General features: G+C 50.3%; 1 protein-coding gene across 2 annotated transcripts in view; it reads right to left on the bottom strand.

Moving 5' to 3' along the window:
* TNFRSF21 (TNF receptor superfamily member 21) overlaps window positions 1–16,400 on the bottom strand; it is a 35,452-nt gene extending 19,052 nt beyond the window's left edge. Inside the window, exons 1-3 of one of the 2 annotated variants that reach the window (XM_041480979.1) lie at window positions 16,290–16,400; window positions 9,993–10,647; window positions 7,789–8,286 (exon numbers count right to left, since the gene is read on the bottom strand). In XM_041480979.1, coding sequence (XP_041336913.1) covers window positions 7,789–8,286; window positions 9,993–10,647; window positions 16,290–16,343 — 1,207 coding nt within the window. In that variant the 5' untranslated portion in view covers window positions 16,344–16,400. Of the gene's footprint in view, window positions 1–7,788; window positions 8,287–9,992; window positions 10,648–15,303; window positions 15,508–16,289 lie in introns of those variants that run through there. The other variant, XM_041480980.1, reaches the window with a different exon arrangement.
* Between the last annotated feature and the right edge of the window lie 7,676 nt (window positions 16,401–24,076).

The following is a 24,076-nucleotide window of genomic DNA, read 5'->3' as shown; positions in this document are numbered from 1 at the left end:
GGATCCCCAGCACAAAAAGGATGTGGACCTGTTAAATCAGGTCCAGAGAAGGCTACAAAAATGGACAAGTGGCTGAAGCACCTCTCCTAAGAAGACACTTTGTTCAGTCTAGAGAAGAAAAGGCTCCAGGGTGACCTTACTGCAGGCTGCCAGTACCTACAGGGGCCACAAGAGATCTGGACAGGGACCTTGAACATGGGCATGTAGTGACAGGATAAGGGGGAAAGAAGGAATGGCCTAAAACTGAAAGAAGGAAGGGTTAGATTGGACATAAGGAAGGAATTCTTCCCTGTGAGGGTGGTAAAGCCCTGGAACAGGCGGCTCAGAGAGGCTGTGGCTGCCCCACCCCTGGAAGTGTTCAAGGCCAGGTTGGACAGGCTCTGAGCAATCTGGTCTACTGGGTGGCATCCCTACACACATTAGGGGGGGTAGAAACTAGATGATCTCTAGTTTTTTTTTGTCAGACAGTTGGAAACGATACTCATGAAGATTTGTTAGTGACAAAATAGTTTTCCCAACCACGGAGGACAGTGTTAGTATGAGACCCTCCCAGGACCCAGTGATTCATATCCTTAGCAAGAGCTGTTTGGGCAACAAACCACAAAATGGTATGTTTGGAGTTTGTTGGGGTTTTTTTTAAAGACAAAACTGAAAATCTTGCAAGGCAGAAAGGGACTTTTAACAACCACTTCCCACAAGTTTTCTGGAAAATAACCAAACCAGACAGTGGAGAGAGGTCTGTGATCAGCCACATGCAGTTATGAACATGTGGCTGGGAACTTTAAAATCATCATAAAACAAGACCTCTTTTCCCAATACATTGTGTAGAAGTCACCTCTGTAACAGCACCTTGGTCCAACCCTCCTGGGACCCATCTGAACTCCTGCCCACCACCACAGGATGCTACACCAGGGACCTGCTGAGTGAACTTGCTCTTGCTTTAGTTTGCATGAGAATGGCCAGCATAAGTATTTTATGTAATTATTAAATTTTAAACGGCTTTTGCAGAGTTAATCTTCATTATAACCCTCCAGGACAGCTGGTAACCCTGAGCACAAACACTGCCACAGCCAGAGCCATATAAATATCCAGACACCCACAGATGCCAACCCAAGGATTAAATTCACCTCCTGCATTTTTTTTTTTCTCCCAGTCTTGGAGAGCGAGGAAAAAACAAAACAAAAAAAAAAAAAACCAACCTTGTTATTCGAGGAGTGATGTGTGAGAGCCCCACTGATGTGGAGAGTGAGGAAAAAACAAAAAAAAAAACAACCTTGTTATTCGAGGAGTGATGTGTGAGAGCCCCACTGATGTGAGAAATCACAGCCCTCCCGGCACTGAAACCAGCGTCAGGTTTTTGGCAAAAATACCCTGGCTCAGAGTGGTTTTCTGCAAGGACAATCCTCTCCTGCAGAGCTGCCCTGCCTCCCACACTCGGCCCTACACCTTAATGGGCAGGCACAAATCCCAATCCCTCATTAAATTAATACAAGGGCCACCCAGGCATTTTGACCATTGGATAATTTGGGTTTTATTTTCTGAAGCAGATTTAGGAGCAAATGTTCCAGCTTCCAAGAGGAGCTCCTCAGAGCCCTGTAGATGCTGCAGATAGATGCTCACGTAGCAACACACATTAAAAGTGATCAAGCACCAGTCTTTGGTGCTAATGCAATAAGGCTGAGGAACAGGAGATGATAAAACCTGCACATGATTAGGTTTCTTCCTCTCTAAGCAGAACAGCAGCCTCCCACGTTTGCACTTTCCAAGGCTCCCTTTCATCATGAAGCCCTGGTCAGCTCTTGCATACGTGCTTTGGAAATCACACAGCTTCCCAAAAGGACAAAACGATTTTTGGGCAAACCTAAGCAATGTTTTACACTGGGTGGTTTGAGGAAGATGGTGTTCTGAACCTGTCAGATGCCACCCCAACACTCCCATGGCAGAGGTCTGTGCTGCAGATGAAGAGTTGCTCCATCCCACCCAAAGCAGAGCACTGTGCCCGTGTAGGAGCAAACACAGCACTAAATGCAGCACAACAAGCTGCAGTGAGGGAGCATCCATACTCCCTGTGGTACCCAGCACATTTCTGCCTCTTCCAATTTAACCAGCTCCCCTTCTGCCTGGGTGTCTCCCTGCGGAGGTGGACAAGCTGTCATCAGAGGACCAGCAATCATCTGCACATCATCAGGCTGCAGATGCCAGAGGAGAGGCTGCTCTGGAAAACAAAAACAAACACAACACCTTCTGCCTCTCTGTTTTGGCAGGTGGACAGACATCAATCCCTCATCTCATGCTCTGCCTGCCAGAGATATATTGGGCTTTGCACACAAGCCCAGGGCTGCTCCTCTCCAGGCGTAGCCGTCGTTACCGAATTATGTCAGCAGCAATGGGCACACCTGGGATCCTGAGATGCTCTGGGCATCTCTGCCCCACCTTGTGGCCTGGGCACAAGACCTCGAGGCCACCACAGTTTGAGGCTGGTGAAGCTTTAGTAGTGTAGTATCCTTTAGTGCCTGATTGTTTGTTTGCCCACTGTTTCCACAGCAGCTCCTCCATCCTTACCCAGCCTCCCAGGGTGATCCTCTTGCCACCTGCTGGGATCTGTTCAGGAGATGATCACAGGGAAAACCATCTCTACCAAACAAAAACTCTACACTAAGTGGCTTTCATCTCATTTACCCACGAAGCACTAAGGAGGGGTCCTGAAGCAGCACTCAGTGTCACCCCATAGACCTGTGAGTGCCAAGTCTGCAGCAGTTTCCTAATTCAGAGTAGCAGTTAAAGAGGCCTGAGGAATGACATCCTCAGCTGGACTGTTTCCATGCACTTGCTTCCCTTCATTAGGTGATGGATCTCTAGAAAAGACTGACTTAAAAAGCCCACACATAACCTTAATGTGCTGTCTTCTTGCAAAGAACCATGTAATTTTACTTTGATAAGCATCTTGCAACTAACCATAAATGAGTACCTGATTCCATTTGAGAACCAGCCTGCAATGACCCTGCCATGCCCACACCCCCACTGGTTATATTCATGTGGGAATGCTTTGGAGCTGCAGCACAGCATCAGGCTCTCCAAGGCATAAGATGTGGTCCCCATTCAACACCCTCAGGAATTTCCTTAGGAGCAGACCAAGCTCAAGCCCAGCCCTGGTCCCTCAGCAACCAGCACGCAAGCCAAGGACTACTTCTTGCACATCACCAACCAAGAAGATCCTGGTCCTCAATGTGCTGACAACTGACAAACCAAGACCCCCAAATCCCAACACTCCCCATTTCTCCAGCATCACATCTCAAATCCCCACTTTGATTTTGAGCCATTTTAAGCACATGCTCTTTTACTTGCTGTCAAGCCTCAGCTCCACCCCAGCTGCAAACAGCTTTTGCAGAACAGTTAATTTCTCTGATTATTTAACCAGAGGCTTCCTGGCTTTGCTCTCACCACCCACTGCAATAATGGGCAATTACAAGACTTGAAGAAAAATAAAAGGGAAGTGGCATCTCATGCCAAGCCAGCACTGCCAAGATCTATTCTTCAGTCTTTCAAACCCAAAAAACAAAAAACCACCAAGCTCTTTTCTTGCCTTCTGGCAAATCATTTCAGACAGCTGCTTCTACACACAGGTTTTACCCTAACATTTTGCAGTCTTTGTCTTCCATCCTCTGCTACTAAATGGACAAAAGCCAAAGGCAACAGTATCAGCAATTTCTGCAAAAATAATTCAAGTCCATCGTCATGTTTGACAAATGGCATGTTTGGCATGATGGCAAATCTGGCATTTCCAAGGCATTTGAGCGACAAGCTCCAATTCTCAGTGTTTACTGAAAGGCTCCTGCAAGCCCATTTCCTCACCTCTGGAAATGACTGAAGGAAGGAAATGGGTATTTGGTAAAATAAAGGCATGAGCCTAAGTGCGTAGGCTGTTCTTGATCTTCTAAAAGAAAGAAGTCATACATACAAGGTTAAACCACAGAGCCCTATCAGCCCTGTACCCACGTCACTCAGGCACCACGTGGATAATTTCTCAGGAAAACTTTGACAAACTGTCAACTGTTGGATTCCTATCTGCAGGGCTGCAAAGTGAGAGCCAGCTGAGGCAGCAAGAGGTCCAGCTTCTCCAACCACAGCTACACCTTCTCAATCTCTCTCTGGACAGCCCCTGTTGTGAGGATGGACACATGGACAGCCGTGGAAGTAGGCTGGCTACTAACTCAGGCCATTAGACACTGCAAGTTCTTCCCAGACCTCTGAATCATTTAATCCAGTGAGAAGCACTGGCATTTGCTGCCTTGGCTGGAACATATCCATGCTCAGGACACGGGTGTAGTTCTAACACCAGCCTCCCAAGCTACTTCTATTTTTATGTTTGAGCTGTTATTTAAGGCATGTATTACAACCAGAGAGAGGACAGGGCACAGATACCAGCTCATGGCGAGATGAGGACAAGTGAACCTCCTCCTGACAACTGCTGATCAGGATTACACACCTATCTCAATTATTTAAACAATTCAGGAATTCAGTCCCTTCAGGAACTGGGGAAGAGTTTTAGTCCCTGCTTCCACCCTAAACCTCTCCTCTTTTGGTAAGGAGCTCAACCACAGTGCCATGTCTTTGCTCCAGCACTGAGAAAAGTGGCCACCCTGACCACACTTCAGCAGCACCCACGGCCATGGAGAAATCAGTAATAAAATCCCATGAACAGGCAAAGCCTTGGATGCCCACCTGGTGCCATGGGAGGCTCAGGGGGTTCCCAGTGAGGGCAGGAGCCCAAGGACAGCTCCTCTGAGGAGAGGCTCCAGTGCCTACGTCAGATGCGGACTTTCCTTTCAAAGGTTAAAGCTGTTTACTGAAAGGATTAGAAGGGAGGAGATGGTAAACTAGGAACAAATGGGGGCAGACTGTTTGTGAGAGCTACATAAACAGGCAATAAACACATCCCAGACCCTTGCTGGCGTGCCAGCCAACCTCTGGATGGAGGTCACACAGATGTGGGTGCACTGCCAGCACCCACCCCAGGGCTTCACCCCAGCCACAAAGACAGTTTTACACTCTGATTGCCCTCTACACACCTTGTGCAACCACAAACCAGGCTGCCACCTGAACCTGGGAGCAGCCGTGCGCCTCACATCTCAGGCGGCTTTGCTCTGGTAGCCTACCATGGAGGGATCCACACAGCAGCACAGGAGAGGAAAGATTTCCCCTCTGCAACAGCCTGAAGTTTGCTCCTGGCTAAATTCACCCGTCTGAAATGCTGCTTCAGGATGAAGCATGATTTGGGAACAAACACTGCTGGAGCAGCAGAAAGCTAAGCCATGACGCGGCAGCTCTGCAGAACATCTCAGCTGTACAGCCAGTTATTAAATAAAAGGTCAATTCCTTTACAGCACTACACCTCTCCTTTCAAGTAAACAGTCTTAAGAGCCAGACATTTCAACAGGAAAGGCGGAGAGGGAGTTGTGCTCCACCGCAGAGGAGAATAATTTCCATATCTGACATGACAGAGAAGCACCACCAAGTAAGAGCTAATGAGCAAGAACCTTCCAGCTACTGCAACATGATTTGGTCTGCACTAAAAGCAAGACAAAGCATTAACTGGTTTGTGCCTGTTTGCCTGCTTTATTGCACAAAGTTCATCTGAGGACATTTGGTGGCAGGAGGAAGTCACGAAGCCAGCCATGCCAAGAGGGAACCTGCGTGACTGTTGCAGGAATGACTGGGAGTAACGGCGCCATTCACCTCCAGACTGGAGAGGTTCAATCACACCAAGCTGGTTTATCACCTAAGTGTGGTTTTGCTGTTACACCCAGCTTATTTCCCAAGACAAAGGGAAAACTTAGCAAGGATCTTGTGAAATTTAGGCAGCTGTTAATGTGACAGAGAAGGCTGGAACAACTCACCCTGGGAAGCACAGGATGACCCGTGAATGACGCTGTCCCCCAAAGGCTGACAACATCTGGGAGGTGAGGTTTTATCTAAATGGGTAAAACAGATCATCGCTCTCCACATGAACCTTCTCTTACCTGCATGGTTTCTGTAACTTGAATCATGATTAGTGACCCAACACACAGCAGTGCCCACAAAGGCAGCTCTAAGGTGGCTTCCATAAGGATCAGCTGCAGCACAGGCACTTAGGCATGGTCTGAAACACCAGGATAGAATCCAGAGCTGCACCTACTCAAAGCAGAATGGTCTGGTCCCTGCACTTGAGCATTCCCTGTCCAGTACAAACTGCCCTGCTCTGAGGTGCTTCGAGAAACAGGAAAGCATCAGAAATTGAACCAACTGGTATTTAAAGTCTTGGGGGAAAGGGTTAACTGCAAGTTAGCAACAACCACTCATTTTTAACCTACGAATCATGGCCAAACCCATGTATTCCTGGTAGTGCCCACAAACAAGGATGTCTAATAAGGTTCTGCAACTCCATTGCAGATCACCCATCGCAGTCTCACAAACCATGCTTTGGGTGCCACAGATTTTAGGGACAATGGAGTGCAGGGGTTATGGGGAAAAGTTATCAGAAACACAAAAAAGTTTGAGAAACTGCAGCCCAAGAACACAAAAGAGTTAAAAGGAAACTGATAAGCAACGCAAACAAAAGAGAAGGCAGAAAACCAATTCCAACAAGATCTTACTGGTTGTATAAATGAATTAATGAAGGCAAACAAAGTGTAGGTCTGTTAATCAGCAGGAAGGTGAAGAAAGTACAGACAGAAGACGCCCTATTCAAAACCTTCTTTGCTTTGTACTTGAGCACTCAAGGATGACTTTCATCAAGGACTGATCTCTCTTAAACCTTCCAATCTTTGTTCAATCCATTCTTTGTTTGCTGCCACCCCCCCTCCTTGTTAAATGTGCTTTTCTAAAGGTTAACTGAGAACGGATGTTTAAGGTTGAGCAATGTCAACCCCAAGTAAGTAAGGACTCACTGTCAGTCTGCACAAGATAAGGGAAGGTTAAAATTGCCACGGGAGCTTTGCAGAGGAAGAACTGCGCATCCCACTATGGAGATCGTGGCTGCTTGGTGCTCACGGTCATGCCACCATTAATTTATCACTGATTTTTAAAAATTTCAACTTGAAGATCACAGCATGTCATCTTTAAAGTCTCATCAGAAAGCTGGCAACAAATCATCCACTAAATGAACAGAAAACACTACCAAAAAGAGAGTACAGGCAGACCTGATGACACTTGTGGAGCTGTACACATCCACGACTCAGCCTTTAAGGATAACCTTTCTGGCTCCAGTGTGGGCACAGGGTTTGGGACACAAGCCAGCACTTGGGATTTAGGGCTAAGAACTGAAACTGAGGTAGTGCCAAGAGGTGGGGGATGACTCAGCCTTCCAGAAACAGACAGGGATGAGGGGATAAAGGACGACATGAAAGACAACCAGATCCATGCCTGAGTCACGGAGAAAATAAGGACCATATGAAACAGAAGAAAAGCAGAAAAGGAAGAAAACAGGGTAAAAAGGTGCCTTCATTCAAAATCATTCTACCAACAGAAGAAGGGTAGAAGCTGGAGAAGCTGGGTAAGAATAGAAGCTGGAGCGAGCAGGTGACACTCCCTCCATTAACCTTTCCTTCAGGAGCAGGGATACACCATGGGAACTGGAAGGAGGAGAAGCCAAGGATGAAGAAACATCTGAGGAACCACGCTTTGTGAGGGCTTTTTTCTCACTATAAGACCCACCAAATGAGGAAAGCCACAGGTCACTGGCTGTGGGGTTGGCCCCTCCACAGCCCTGGGTTGGAGTGGGGAGGACCCCACACGGTCACTACTGCTCACCGTGCCCGTTGCAGTAATAGATCCACTTCTCCCTGTTCTGTGTGGGGGTGGTGGACTTTTTCATAATAGCCTTTTCCACAATGGCACTGGGATCTTGCCGGGGTCCCTTCTTCAGAGTCCGTGAGCTCTTTCTGACGCTGCAGACCACGATCACCACCAGGACCAGCAGCAGGAACAGGACGATCATCCACGGCAAGTGCTCGTTGATGTCAAAGTGCTGGTGGACGTTCTGTGAGCCTCGCCGGGGTGGCCTGTATGGGCCGCTGGGCTTCTCGCCCCCCATCATCTCCAGGGATGGCTGCTTCTCCAGCGCCTGGCTGGTCTGCTTGTGCCGGTAGCTCTGGGCCTGGCCGGTGGTGCCAGAGCCCATGAGGGTCCCGCCGACGCCGTCCGTCTCGTTGGCTGAGGTTTCGTTGTAGTACCGTGCCCGCTCCACCATGCTGCTGGACGCGCGCGGCGCTGGAGAGGGGACAAAATCGGGAACTGAAGAGTTCAGACCTGCGGGAGGAGAGGAGAGTTGAGTGTCACGGCCCTGGAGATGCGATATGGCATCACATCACGGGCTAAGACCTGCCTGAGCATCGGCTTGGCCAGCAGACAGAAACCCAACGCCAGGCAGCGAGAAAGAGTAGAGGTGAAGTTGAGGTTTGCCTCTGGGAACAGATGGGTACGGTTACAGAGGGAGCTAAAAGGTAAAACTGACCCTTGCTGGTTAAGGCTAGAGGCAGCTTATGACAAAAAATTAGTTACTAAAGGCATGTTGTCAGCCTGTGTTTGTCCCACATTCAGCACTTCTCAGAAAACCAACAACTTTGAGTGAGATGGTTTTTCTTTTTAGGTTTATGAACACTAATTTTAGCTCATTTGTGAAATTTTGTATTTGGACTAAAAATACAAAAAACCATGACAATTTGTAGGCTTAGTGCCTCTCCACTGGGTTTGTTAAGAAAGCAAAATCTCTTTTTTATCAGCCCTGCAAGCAGCTACAGATGAATCAACTGAAAAATAGATCTCTGAAGCAACCAAACTTCCCCCTAAGAGCTACCATCCATCTTTATTGAGTCTCCTTATCAACCAACACCTCTCAGGTCCCAGACAGATGCGAAATGTGAGCCAAAGCCTGGCGAGAAGAGGAAGAAAGGCTGTTGTGGCAAAACCTACAGATTACTTTGGAAAATCATCTTTTGCAGATTGTGTCGCTCAGCTGAGAGACAGAGTGGTGTATTCGTCTGTACCTGGCTTTGCCCCAGTTTGGTTACCCAAAACACACTAATCAGGACACAAACAAGGAAAATGCTTCAACTTTTACGTAATTGTCGACAGTTGATTTCAAAGTTCAGGAAACACCCTCCTGTACACTCCCAACAATACACCAACGTCAGGGCAAGCTTTGAGACCCAACAAAGGTGAAGCACTGGAAGCCACCACTGTCAACACTTCCCTGCTATTATATTTACTAATTCAGCTGTTGACGTCATCAAAAGTTGCATTTTTTTAATTAAAATGTCTCATTTGAGACACTATAGGGAACCTGCTTTCCAGGGAGTGCAGAATACCACCTTAAGTGGAGTTCTACAGCACCCCTGAAACCAGCCTGGCAGCCCTGAAACAGCTAAGGCATCACCATAAAGGCTGTGAGTATGAGCCACTTCCAATTAAGTGAGAGAAAGAGGAATTCCACATAGTAATCTTACAAGACTGTAGGAAAAAAAGTTACAGGACAGCCCAGGCTCCTGCAGGGCTGTTTCAGCAATGACTCCCATTCAACCAATACTGTGACTCCATACAGAGTGAAATGCAGAAAGGAAAGAACAGGCACAAAAGCAGTGACTCCATCAGAGGAGGGATCTCCCTGCTGCAGGGAGACTGCAGGGATTTTCCTGCTGCATCCCAACCCAGGTTCACCACAACGGCACAGACTTGTGCCAGCACATCACAGAGACAGGAAAAGAGGCTGGGGAAAGCCGTGTCCTTTCAGCCCAAACAGGAGGACAGCCAGAAGTCCACTGAGGACTGCAGTATCAGTGAAAATGTTATTAAATGTGGTTTAATACAAATTAGGGCAACCCGATGCCATGAAGCAGAAGCACCACCCAGGCTTTAGAAACCAGGCTGCTTGTTAACAGCCTAACACCAACCCTGACCAAGGCAGGAACACAATCCCTCAGTCAAAGCCACACCTGTGTTTCAGGGAAGGACGTTACCTTTGGGAAGATCAGCGGTTGGTGGGACTTCATAGGGCTGCTCACCCGCTTCGGTGCTTGACGAAGCCAAAGCCGTGTTCGGAAGGGACGCCGGAGAACCACAGACGTTGTCGCTCTCCTTCGTCCCCGGCTTGATGACCACCATGTTTTTCCCAAAGCAGTCAGTGTAGGGTTTGCACTTCATCACACTAGAAGGCACATCTGAAAAGGTACCACGAGGGCACGGCTTGCACCTGACGTCTTCGGTCTCGGTTCCTTTCTTGCGGACGCCCCAGCCGACCGGGCACACCGTGTAAGGGATGCAGGTATCGTTTGTCTGAAACGTACCAGACAGGCAAGTGCACTCGCGGTCAGTCAAGGCAGTACAATGAGTTTTCTCAATCATTGGCAGTTCACAGGGTTTCCTACAGGGGTGGCACCGCTCTATGCCGTTCTCATGCTTGGTAAAGGTCCCATCTGGACAAGGGCTGCACTCTCTTAAGGTACTCTTCGTACAGTGCTTAGACACGTAGGTTCCTGCAGGACATTTGTCACAGGTCAGCTCTTCGTTGGTGGCACGGTCAAGGTGGCGGTACTTGCCAGGGGAGAGGCTGATGGCATTCTGCTCAGAGGTCAGCTTCGACTGACCATCAGCGGTGCCAAGGAGCATGAGCAGCTGGAAAACAAACAGGAGGTATCAGCCAACAACTGTGTGCAAACGGAGCCCTCTCTGTCAACTACTCCCTGTGGGATCACATAGGATGTCCCAGAGCTGTGGGACCATGGACAAGTTACTACGGCCACAGGAGGGACCTCAGCAAGGCTGGAGTGGAATGGAACCGGTGCAGGCGGCAGCACACTCTCCTTACACATCCCCAGCTATGATTATAATTGCTTAAACTTGACACCACACTTCTCGGTGAAACTAAGCATCATTTACACTGCAACCCTGCCAGGGTGGTAAATACTGCTAATTGTGTTTCAGCAGTACGTGCTACCTGGCCACCCCAGGAGAATTCAGACCAGCTTTGCATTTCAAGGCTGAGAGGCTGCAGCACGAGGCAGGCGCTCACTGACAAGACAAAAAACACATGCAGATGGCAGCTCTGACCTGCAAAACTTTCCTTCCCTATTTGTTAATCTGCACTTGTTCAAATAGTTACCTTTCTGAGTAACACAAACCAGGATGAAATCCAGGCTAGCGGCTGTTTCTGGGCTATTTCTCAGCTCCTCTGCCTTTCTACTATTTTTTATGACCCAGTGCAAATGTTGGGTTTGGCGAGACCGCAAGGGATGTTCTGCTTTGAGCCTCCAACCACATCTGAACCCACTCTAAACCAGCTGCATTAGCAACAGGAGAAAAAACCTGGTGCTATTTTTACACTCTTCAAGGAACTCTGCTGTAACTCAGCTTCTCATTGCATCAGACACAGGTAAAAGGACACCAGCCTTTAGACACTGAACTGGAAGTAACTGGGCTCTGCCATAAATCCATCTCTGTCTACTAACCTCCAATCCCAAAGCTTTATTCCCTTAATTCCTTTGCAACGATGCTTCTCCATCCCCAAGGGAAGCTCCATCTACCAGAAGCTCCATCTTCTGCTTCCTCCAGAAGACCTCAGGTCCATGGATTTAATGTCAGTTATAGCAGCAGAGATAAGCCAGCAAGAACAAAAGGCATATCAAAAGAAGGCAGACAACCTCACACAGCATGCCAAGCAATAGGAAACACATTTCCAAACAGCCATAGGCTAAGTTTGGAGGGACAGAGGGAACAACTCACTGTTACCTTGAATTTTCAAACATTTTCTACACAGAAAGTAAAAAGACCAGAGATCCTAATGCTGCTCAGCTGCAGAGCCAAGCACATAAATCACTTGGCTGTGTTATACAATCCATCGCCTCTTGCTCTGCTACCTATTCTGGGCTATCAGCCAACAAGAATATATTCAGAAGGAAAAAAAAATAAAAAAGGCTCCCAACAACATGACTCTGCAGAAGGCACATAGCGGCAGAGCCCCAAGCTGCGCCGCATCATTTTTGGTGCAGTCTCTCACTTCCTGGAAACACACAGCACATTTCTGTTTCACCTGCTAAATAATTTACAGCTTGGGATTTGTACAAAACATTTCATATTTTTATTTTTTTTTATTTAGTTTTCTGCCCCTGAAGCAGCAATTACAGAGCAGGCAGAAGCAGGCAAGCCCGCAGGAGCTGACGAGGATCCTGCAGCGCCTAGACTAATTACAGCACGTCAAATTAAAAAGCGGGGCTGCCCTGGCAGGCAGCAAAGGCTTACAGGATGCATTTTACTTTTCCCCTCCCCTAAGACATGATTTAACAAAGCGCTTAGCTGGCTCTAAGGAAACCTGCCACCCTCCCCTGTAATCTCCATGACGCATCCCTGAATTAGCAAACTGGCCTCTTGAGGTGGCAGGAGGGGTCACCTGTGTTACTCACCCTGCTCCGGTGCCAGCGCCGAGCAGGACAGGGTGACGGGAGAGGCACGACACGCAGTGCCTCTCCTGCCTTGCCAGGAGTGAGCTGTGTGCTGATGTCTCAGATCCTGATTTCTCACTCTGCATCAAGCTAGATTTTGGGAAACCCATGGACAGCCCTGCTACAAGCATGTGCCATGGGTTCCCTCCTTCCATTCCAGCATCTTCCTATCTCTCACCCGGGTAACCAAAGCCTGTAATAGCACTAGGTTTGAGTTGGCTTTTTTGAGGTTTTTTTAAAACCCAATCTCAAGAAAAGCAGTGCTGGTATTTTTGAACATCTCAAGATCTTCTGCTGCACATGCACTTCCAAGGGAGAACAGCCAGTTCCAGTGGGGGATGGCTAAGCAGCATTGAGCATCTGCTATTTATTCAGACTGGCATTTCTGCTCCCTAAAATAATCCATCTGCTCAGGTTTTGCAGCACCCAGATCTCTGAAAGTGAAGGCCAGGAGCAGGAGGACATCCTCAGCAAAAAGCAGTGTCTGCTGGTTTGGTCTCTCACCCTCAGGGCTGCCCAGCAGCACACAGACCTGGACCTTTCTGCCTGACACTCCCAGTTCCAGTGGAAAAAGCAACCAAGTAATGAAGTGAGCTCTGCTGAGCCACTGTGCTCCACTTCATTACTCTGGTAGCAAAGGAAGTGTACAGGGTAACAAAAAAACACAGAAAAAAACATAAGGGGTGCAAGACAACACTAAAGAGCAGACTTGGTTTCAGCAGCTTCAGCAATGCTCTCCATGCCCAGTGCAGGAACAAAGAAGGGTTTTTAATGGGATGGGGTCCCTTTCCAAAAGGGTCAAGCAGGACAGGGTGGCCACAAGCCCAAGGAGCATCCCCATCTCAGCACCAACACCCTGCACCACACAGACAAAGGCACCTCCCAGCCACCTTCACCTATTTCAGCACATCAAGGCTTTATGGTGTGAGGAAATCAGATCAGGCTGGGGGACACCATCACTCTGACCTCCCCACATCAGGAAACACTCAGACAAGGGTACCTCCACATCCAGCTGTAAATAAACCCTCGAGGCAGCAGCACCCCATGGTTGGTGTGGGCATGACCCACCTCAGCACCACCCAGCCTGACGACTCCACCTCAGAGGGTGCCTCTGCTCCCATCACCCTTTCTCAATAACTGTGCTGCAGGAAGATCTGACGGGCAATCTGCACAGGAAACTGCTCTTAGGGGCCACAAGCTGCCTGGTGTGCACAGAGGATGCAGCTGCAAACACCTCAGAAACCTGCTCCAGTGGTTGGCATACCTGCCCATGGCAGGGGTGCTGGAATTAGATGATCTTTAAGGTCCCTTCCAACCCAAAGCCATTCTATGATTCCATGAATACAGCATCTCCTTCAGGGACCCAAACCTGCACAGTGAGTCAAAACACCAGCAGAAAGTTGGTGAATCAACTTACTGTCCTGGAATTTGTGTCCTAAAATGCTGCGACACTAAGACTGTCATAATCTCAGGTTGTGTACAGTGCTGCCCTGCTGCCAGACTAGTGGGGACACAGAAATAAACCTAAAACTAAAATAAAAATTTTAAAAAATTGAAATTAAAAAAACCCAAAACATGAACTGCAGCTAAACACAGGGCACTTGACCCTGGTAGAGAAGAGCAGGAGCAGAGACCTGCAAGTGAGCAGGGACCAACAGTGCTAAACTGATGCTCTGGCAATGGTTTCCAAGCAAAACCAGCAGAATTCGGTAGAAAAGGCAGCTGGCTCTGTGGCATTGCCTTGGCACAAGTTGGGGATGAGCTGCACTGCCTGCCGCCCTTCCCAGAGGTCAGCTGCACCCTTCGCCAACACTACTGGGAAAGTGCTTGCAACATTAAAGTAAAAGAAATAAACACATAAAAACAGCAGAAGGACAAATAAACTGGTCTGGAAGTTTTACGGTAACTTGGCAGACAGAAGGAGCAAACGTCCTGCCCTGATCGCTGCAAAAAGGATCAAATTACTCGGTCCGAAAAAAGTTGCATGTGAGGAGAGTACTGAAGAGTAAGGCAAATTTCTGCTTCTTGCAACACGACCAGCTATTTCAGCTGGTTTGGGGTTTGTGAAATGGGACTCACTGCTCAGCAGTTCCTCTACCCATCTCAAGAGCAAAACACAGCGAGTGGAGCGAGCCAGAACAGCAGCACCACAACATCTGGTCCCCATGAAGGAAAACCCAGCAGCCAGCCCTGCAGCCAGCACAGACCAGAGCTCGGGAGCATCCCTGCCAGCCACAGTTTTGCTCCAAACAGATGAAATCCCCCAGCTTTCCAAAAGCCCCAAGCCGAAGTAAGGTGATGTCGTTCTGGTTCCAGGCAAGGGCAGTGGGGGAGATGGTGGAAACTACCTTGCAGCAGTCAGTGGGGTCCCAAAAAATCCACCAAGCAAATGAAATCACAGCCAACACCAGCCCCACACAACTGCTGCCAAGCTGCTACTGCTCCAAAGCCCAGCAGCCAGGCAGATTTGGGATTGCTGTACTGGTAAAAGACCCACAAGCTATCGATCTGAACACAGCTCCCTTGAACATACTTCCTTCGGGCTGGAAACATATGAACTCCTTGTGTGACCAAAGGGAGATGCCCAAAATGTTGAAGGTATCGGAAAACCCAACGAGGATCCCGCCAGCTCAGAAGAAAATGGGAATTTTTCCTTGCTTGCTTGTATAATCACACACACACAGGAGTGAAAACACACTCACACACACAAGTAACACACATGTATTTGCTCAGAGTCTTGCCTCATGCCCCAAAACTGCTGCTGTGTTTCCCCAGACCTTTATATCACTCTTTTTCCCACCTCTTCCCTCTACACCCACCATTCCCAACTGACCTCCAGGATCCCAGCTGGAGCTGCATATCTCAAACTCCCCATCAGCATCTCATCTTCCAGACCTGCAGCAGCACTGGCTTCTCCCGGCTCGCTTCTCCCAGCGGGAATCCAGCACTGGGGAGCGCCCGGCCAGCAGCCAGCACGGACCCCGTCTGCTCCGCCACTGCGCCAAGCTCCCCTTCGCCTCCAGGGGCTGTTTCCCGGCTAATGCCCTTCCAGCTTCAGATTATTTGTTGTTTACTCGGATTCCTGTCGAGCCAGCGCCAGCTTGCTCAGATCCACCTTGAGTTCAAGAGCAAGTGCTCTCCTCGGTTACACAACCCAGCCGCAGCAGCTGCGGCGTCCGCCTGACACACCGAATTACTGTCTCTCCCCAAAGAGACGGGATGCAGCCCCAAAGAGCTGGCTGGGAAGTGCCCTACCTGGCAAGGTAAAAGGGGAGATAAAGCTGCCGGAAAACATTTCCGCGATAAGTCAGGGCAGCCGCCTGCCATTCGCAGCGGGGAGTTTTACTGCCTGTCCAAAGGGTGGCAAGAAAAGCGGCTGCTAAGGGGAGGGACGGACGGATGGATGGATGAATGGATGGATCCCTCTCCAGCGCCGAGCTCCCGGAGCAGCGCAGAGAGCGGAGCAAGGATCCGCTCAGCCCTGGCTGGGGAATGCCGCCGCCTGCGCTAACGCAGGGATGGGAAGGATGGATACCGCAGGGAATATCGAGCCAAGCCGCCGTCCCCTGCCGGGATCGGGGGCTGGGACAGGCAGCAGCCCCAGGGAGGGCGCAGCGGAGCCCCGCACAGCCCCCGACAGGCAGAGCGGGGCCAGCAGGACACCCAAGCACCCTCCCCTGCCGCCGGGCTGCCCCAGGCGGGGCAGGAGGCGCGGGCGGGCAGCCCCGCACTGCAGCACATCCCCACCCACGCCGCGGACACGCGGATGCCGCGCGGGCGGCGCAGGCACGGCCGGGTCCCCGCGCTCCGCACACTCACCGCGAGGATGCCGGCGAACCCGGCGGAGCTCCGGCTCGCCACGGCGGCCCCCATGGTGGCGGGGCCGGGGCTGCGGGCGAGGCGCTGCCCGTGCGGCCGCGCTGGGACAGCGCGGGGACGGCTCGGGGACAGCGCGGGGACAGCGGAGCCGCCTCCCGCGTCCCCGTCGCCCGCCCCGGCCGTGGGGCAGCGGCCGCTCCGCTTCCCCGCGTGCTCTGGGTCCGCTGCGGATCAGGAGTCCCGGGGATCGCAGCGGGTGTGCGTGTTCGGCACCCTGGAATCTCCCGGGGGAGACTTTTGTTTGTTTTATTTTCCGTGTTCTCCAATGTCACACATACAGGGAGGAATTTTTTCACAGAAGGGGTGGTGAGCACTGGCACAGGATGTCCAGAGAAGCTGTGGAGCCCCATCCCTGCCTGATCCCTCATCCCAAGGCCGGCTTGGACAGGTCTCTGAGCAGCCGGGTGCAGCACGTGGCATCCCTGCCGTTGGAATGGGGGTTGGAACTAGACAGCCTTTAAATGTCCATTCCAACCTAAACCATTCCATTACTCTTATCAACACAAAGCACATTCCCCGTGGTGGAGGAATTTATCAGGGAACAGACACATCCCTCCGTGGAGCATCCCTCTGTGGCCACAGCACAGACAGTGCCTCACTGCCCACCTTGCACATCTGAGCAGGGTGGGCAGGGCAGGGTCACGGTCACAGTGTCCATTGATAGCTGTGGCAAGTGATGGAAACAGGTCCAGGTTTGCCCAAGGAGTCAGGGGAAACAGGAGATGGGGCCAGAGTCAGGACTGGAAAGGATGCATCCTGCCTCCAAGGTCTTTACAGGAAATGGGAACTGAGGTGAGAATTCAGCATTGTTCCAAAGTCTGACCAGGAGACCAGGGCACCCCCAGGTACGGCTGATCAGGGCGTTCAAGGTTTATGAGTGCTGCAAATCAAGGCTATTTATGACTCTCCACATAGCTGATGTTCTATTGAGAAAAACACTCAAACACCTGATTTCCAGAGTCTGCAAAAATCCTGGTGACCAGCAGTCACCTTCTGGAGATGCCCTGAAGGCAGATGAACTGAGGGAGGGTTTCAGTGCCATGCCAAAGAAAACAGCACAGAACTTATAAAATCCCATCTAGAAACCAGGAGGAATGGGGAGGAATGTGGTGCTCTTGCTCTAAAGAAGTGTGGATTCCATCCAAGCCCTTCTGAAGCTCACAAGAAGCCTCATTCTGATTCCAGGGAGTTTGGAGTCCAGCTAGAAGGCTCCTTTCCCAGACAAAGTGGAGTTTTTCTCCCCACACTTTCTCTATCTCTAATGCTGGAGGGGAGCTGGAGAGGAGCAAATGACCCTTGGGAGCCTGGGAATGAGTCTGGAGAGCTTCCCTCCCAGAGCTGGGGTGGTGGTGGCAGGACTGCTGCTCCCAGGGGGGAATAAGAGCGAGTGTGTCACGTGTGCAGGGAGAAGATGTTCCTCCACAGCTGGCTGTGCTGCTGTGCAAGTGCTGCAGAGCCCTGTTTTGGGCTTTGCCTTCCCTCGGGGCCCCCAAACCCAGGAACAACATGCTCTTCCCAGGAGGTCAGTGAAGGGGAGCCTCATCCCAAAGGGAGATCAAAATGCAAACCAAGACACAGTTCTTCAAAAGTTCTTAAAAAAAAAAAAAGTTCTTCAAAAGCAATGGCATGCCCATCACTGCTTTTAATTCAAAATAAATTGGGCAAATAATAGGCAATAACACAACTGGGTTAACACCAAGCTTGTGGATGGTGGAGTGAATTTTAATTTTAAGAATGTGTAGGTCTCTGATGAAATACATGGCAGATCTTGGTGCAGGACTAAGTGGCCTGCTTGTGTCTGGGCTGGAAGAGGGTTTGAAATGCCCCAACAGCACCAACCCACGCTGGGTCCATCAGCACTGTGAAGGGCAGCGTTCAGATTGTATTAGGGAAAAGCAGAGAAAAAATCATCTGGAGGACAGGGTGACTCAGGGGATTGGCAATAAGATGGATCATGCTGCTTTGGAATGGATTCCAATTAGTTACATCCGCTTTTAATTATTATTATTTATACAGAACCTAAAGGCAGTCCAGAGATTATCCAAAAATGCACGGGATGATCTGCAAATCCCCCGTCCCTCCTCCCCTAGGAGCCCTTGCAATGACAAACCCCAGTCACGCTGCCTGGACTGGTTCATACTGGCTGAGATGTAAATTACTTACTAGTGGCCAGCTTGCTGCTTCTCCACTTTTGTCACTCTTCGAGAGGAAAACAGGGAACGGGTGACTGAGGCTGGAGTTTCGTGTTAAGTGTTTTTGTTGGATGCAGCAGCAGCTCAAGAAGTTCCTCCTCGCCTCCCTGCATTCGGTTCCTTTTTCCCCCTTGTGCCACCCCGTGAGTCATGCAAATACACCCAGGTCAGTGAACTGGTAACTTTGAAAAACAAGGAGGGTTTTTTCAATCAGAGTAGGTGAAACTCGCTGCTCATGTTGACCACAGACTGCTGGGTCTTTGCTAAGCTGGTGGTAGGAGTCCGAGTAGGCATCCATTGACCTCGTTTGCCACCAGAAATTATCACTCTCCAACAGCAAGGTCTCTTGTCTTGTGAGCAAAGCCAGTGCTCCTGCTTAGTCACCTGAGGCTTATTCAAGCCTATTCATGAACTGGGAGGAATTGTCTTACCAAGAGAAGCTATTTGGGAAATTTGGAAGAATATGCCACAAAACCATGGAATCAGAGAATGGTTTGGGTTGGAAAGGACCTTAAAAATCATGTCCTTCCAACCCCCTGCCATGATCAGGAACAGCTTCCACTAGACCAGATTGCCCAGGACCCTATCCAGCCAGGCCTGGAACCCTTCTGAGGATGGGGCACCATCACTTGTTTCACCCTGTAGAAACCAGAAACATTCCAGGAAATGATTTCTTATCCCTGACTTGCCCTAGAAGACACCAGGCTAATGGGGCAGGCATAATTTCCTTTCAGAGTGTCTCATTCTCTGTACATGGACCATTGCTTCCACATCTCCCATAGAAACAGAACATTTCTGTGTTGGTGTTGTTGTTATGGGAAAGTAGCTGCTGCATGGGAAAATTTATGACTCCAGTTCATATAGAAACCAAAATTACAATTTGCATTAACATGAATTGGGAAGTTAAATCAACAAAGCCCATAGACTTCCCTGGGTGAGGGAAAGGAGAGTTTGGGTGGGCGTTCTCACCCTTTTGACCCTCCCTATGATCTCCAGGAAACTGGGAAGGGAAATGTCTACCAAGAGCAGATGTTCCCAGCAGGAATATATAGATACACACACACACACACACATATATATATACACAAAAACACAGTCATTTTGAGCCAGGTGTGTTATCACTGATGGATTTCCCACCTCAAGAACCCCATGGGATTTCAGGGCCAGGCACCAGGGAGCCAGGGGTGGCAGATGGGGAGTGAAGTGTGGCACTGTTGGATGGAGGTTTGGTTGCTATCACACTGAGCTGATCTCTCCTCTGGAAACAGTGGATGCACAGCTGGAGAGTCTGCTTTCCCAGAGGACTTTAAGAAAGGAGAAGGAGCATCTGATGGCCAGGCTAAGTGCATGAACACCACCTTAGCCCTGTGCCCAGGGCTGTGAGACAACCAGCAGGTGGGATGGGGAGGTGAGGCTGCAGGTGAAGCACAGGTGGCCCTGCATCTTCTCCCCTGGTGAGATCAGGGGGTGAGGCTCATGAGGCTGGCATCTCACCTCCTTCCCAGCTCAGTGACTTGCTGTGAAGAAGTTTCCTTCCTGACCTCCAAGTCATGCAAGTGCTGTCAAGCAGGACAACTTTTATCTGACCGAAAGCCACAGCTGCCTGCGCGCCTGGTTTGGTGCATGTGGAACAAGCCCAGCAGTCACATCTGCACCTCTCCAAGTTAAAATAATAGGCGCATTTAAATCTTCTTTTTATGGGGTTTTATCCCTTCGAGTCTTGTTTTGCAGGAGATCCTTTGGCTCAGCTGCAGAGTGAGGTCTGGATACAGAAGAATGCTCTTATTAACCTCAGCAGAAGCACTGGGACTCTGGGCACCTCATTCCAGTGCTCTCATTCACCTCCCTCCTCCCTTCCTCATTCCTTTCCTTTCCTTGGTGCAAGTGCTCTGGGGCTGAGGCTTGAACAGTGCCTAACAAAGCCAAGCCTTGCTCTCAGCTGGGGTATCTTGATGGTCATGAAGCCGAAATGAAAAATGATGAAGCTGGAAATGAAAAATTATGAAGACCATTTTTATGGATGAATCTGAAAGCCTTGCAGTGTCCCTGGGTTTACACTGGAGGAAGTGAAGCAGTGGATTAAGTGGTGTAGCCATGAGCAGAGCTCAGAGCCTCATGCTGAGCAGAGGATCACTTGTTGTCTTGCTCCTCTGTGGGCAGCATGAGGGACAGGGAGGTGACAAGGGGACGGGATGGTTTGCAGAGCTTTTGGAGAGCACTGCAAAGCTCAGTAGGAGTTTCCCAAAGCCAACTGCTTTCCAGGAAGGACTGTGCACTCTTGTAGGTTCAACATCAAATACAGATAGCAAACAACCCCCCCTGCAAATCTGTTATCCGTGTCAGCTGTGGATGCAAGATCCCCTCTGTGTCAGATTATCCAGCACACGTGATTCTGCCAGCTTTGTGCCTTGTGTCACCTGCAGGACCTGTGGAGTGGCACCGGCAGCCACTGCCTAATCCAGCCTACATCCCCCTGGTACAGAGGGGAACCAGCAAATAACTCTGACCGCCTCTAACCCAACAGGCTTCATTGCACTCTGCACAGCACGCTGCTTTCTCTGCTCAAGGCTGGCTCTGCAGCCTTGGGGTCTCGTTTGGTTTGGAGCCCCAGGAGAATGTCACTTCCCAAGTGACCACGCTTGGCATTGCTGAGTGGTCACAGATATCTCATTGCTGAGTGGTCACAGATAATCTTAATCGCAGTTTAATCAGGTAGTGGTGTTCATGGGGGGAGGATGGTCAGGGTGAGAAGTAGCTCACATGGGGCTCTACTGTCCCTGCACACGTATTTGATTATATTGCATACAGAGTTATTCAGGGCAGTTAAGAGTGACGGCAAAGAGATGCAAAGAGCTTAAAATAGTGCCTGACCAGGGGATAATAGCACACATTAAACTCAAGTGTCCTTGAAAAGGGGAAAGGGCTGCCTCCGTGTGGGTTAGTGCCTCCCAAAAGCCAGCCCCAGAGCCTTTCAGCGGCTCCCTCGGGTATCAGGTGACAGCACAGCGAGGAAAGCAAAGCCCTCCTGCATCCGTGAGGATGATGGGGGGGAATGGAGGAGACCCTGGATGGGGATATCTCAGGAGGCAAGTAGCAGGGAGAAATATGAGGCTGAAGTCCCGGATGGCGCAGAGTCACCATCGGGGCAATCAGTAGCGGGCCAGCCTCAGCGTAGGTGGGTGACGGAGCCTGGGAACATGCCGGCTCTCTGAATCACCGCGGTTTGTGCAACCTCAGTCCTGGCAGCGCGGGGTGGGTGCTCCCCGCCACGGCGGCCGAGTGTGGCCGGGCAGCCTTTCCTGCGGAGCGGCTGCGGTGGGAAACGCTCCCGGAGCAGCCTGCAGGGACTGTCGGCACTGCCGGGGCTCCAGGCAGTGCCTGGGTGTCCTCAGCTCCGCCGGGAGCAGGGCAAGGTGACCCGGAGGTAGCGAGGTGTTCTCATCTCCCCTGGACTCCCGCACCCAGCACAGCTCTTTAAAAGCCTCGCCCAAGCTTGGCAGATTTAAATCACTTCAGGCCATTTAATCATCACATAAGCAGACCGAGCTTAAGGACTGATTTATAGACTTTGCACTGGTTAGAGTAAGCCAGTGGGTTGTACAAGGAGCTGGTTATGCCATAAGCTTTCAGTGGAGATGAAGACCCAGGGAGCAAGGCTTCCAGCAGGAGAGCTCCAGCCTTGCATTACACACCAGTTTGGGAGACAAGAGGAGTCTGTAGGAAGCTCCCTGCAGTGTGGCACTCTCCTGCCTTCGAACATTTTAACTGCCTGCAAATCCTCCTTCAGGAAACTGAGAATTAGCGCCGGTGCTAAATGACTTGGGAAGAGAGGATCCTTAGTGGGGACTCTTGCTGGAAAGAATAACACGGCTGGTTGTGTAAATCAGTGAGGAGTTCCCAGGCCAGCTGCTGGGAAGGACACATCCCTTCCTTCTCACCAGCCTCCGGGTCCTTCCTATAAACCGGGCAGTTTTTCTGTTCCCTTAGCAGCTTGTCAGACCCTCTCTGTGATTGTTTCTGCTCTGATTGCCACCAGTTAAACTGCAGCTGGATGTGAGGGAGAAGGAGGGATAGGTTCCACACCCTGAGCTCAAATCCCTTTCAGCCATGGTTTGAACACATCAGCTTGAACCAGCCTGGGAGCTTGCCAACACAGAGGTCTCACTCCTGTCCTTTCTCCTGCAGCTCCAGGCTACCAGCCCATCCTCCCCTTTATCTTAGCTCTTGTGCTGGGTAACTTGGCCCTGACTTAGCAGAAGCCTGTTCCCTTTTTCCACTCAGTTATTTTTGTGCCAGATCAGTAGTCTGGGTGTGTGGAGGCTGCGCAACACCAAAGCTGATGCAAGGGTGATAGGGTGGGCGTGAGGGATGGTTCCAGGCAGCCTGTGGGTGAAAGATAATCAGTATGGATACAAATGCTGCAGGAGAGCTGGCTACAAGGTCACCTCGGGTCAGAGGAGAAGCAGAGATGCCATTTGGGGTTACAATGACAGCTGAGGTTAAAGGCCTGAGACTGAGGGAACTGGGCAAGGCTGCTGAGAGATCCCTGGGACAACCCCAACAGCAGTTTGGGAATGACTGCTGTGACCTGGTGATGGCTGGGAAGGGCCTTGGGAGCACTGTGGCTGCACCAGGCCTTGCTTGCAGCTCATTTCACCCTGAGCCCTTCCCCATCACTGTGGGGCACTTGCTGGCTGGGTGGCACTGGGATGGTGGGACCCCAGTGCCACAGCCGTGGGATAAGCTTGGTTAGAGGAAGCACAGGGCTGGACATGTAGCTACCACATTCCTGCTCTTAGCACATTTTCCATTTCACCTTTGGAAACCTTCTCTTCAAGTCCTGAAATGTCTATGGAGCAAATTGTCCTTGAAAATGAGCCAGGACACATCCCTCAAAGTTCTGGATGCTGCAACCGAGGTAATTCTGTAATAAATGTAACCTTTCTGGCAGCACAAGAGAGCAATTAATGAACCCTTAATTTTTAAGGGTCCTCAAAAACACGTCACTAATTTCTAGCCAGAAACATTGGAAAATTTAGTCAAACCAGCCTGAATACTCAAGGGACTCCCCTCCCCTACAAGCCTTCCATGTCTGCCTCTGCCCTCCTTCCCTCACACCATGCCTCAGCCATTCTTCCCCTGCTTCCCTCCCCAGCTATCCTTCCCCACTTGTGAACAAAGAAACTTAAAACAGTGGAACTGTTTTAACTGGAGGGAAGGGAGGCAAGGGAAGCAGGAAAGCAGATAATGTAACAACAAACAACAACGCCATCCAAAGTACACAGAGGCATGTTCATCTTTCCCTTTCTCTTTGCTTTTCCATGGCCCCTAGGAAAACTGGCTACTGCCTCCATCCTGCAGCCTCCCACTGTGCCAGTTCACTGGTCTCAAGCTGCAGACTGTGCATTTCTCCCAGGCATCAGCTATTCTTCCATCCATCCTTCCATCCATCCATCCATCCATCCATCCATCCATCCATCCCCACTAGCCACTACCCATCAGTGATGCCCTTAGCAGGAGCCCCATATTGTCCTC

This window comes from Pyrgilauda ruficollis, unplaced genomic scaffold, assembly GCF_017590135.1.
Source record: "Pyrgilauda ruficollis isolate IOZ18807 unplaced genomic scaffold, ASM1759013v1 scaffold54, whole genome shotgun sequence".
Taxonomy (NCBI): Eukaryota; Metazoa; Chordata; class Aves; order Passeriformes; family Passeridae; genus Pyrgilauda; species Pyrgilauda ruficollis.
The sequence above is the reverse complement of the archived record's forward strand: the minus strand, read 5'-3'. Positions and strand labels throughout refer to the sequence as shown.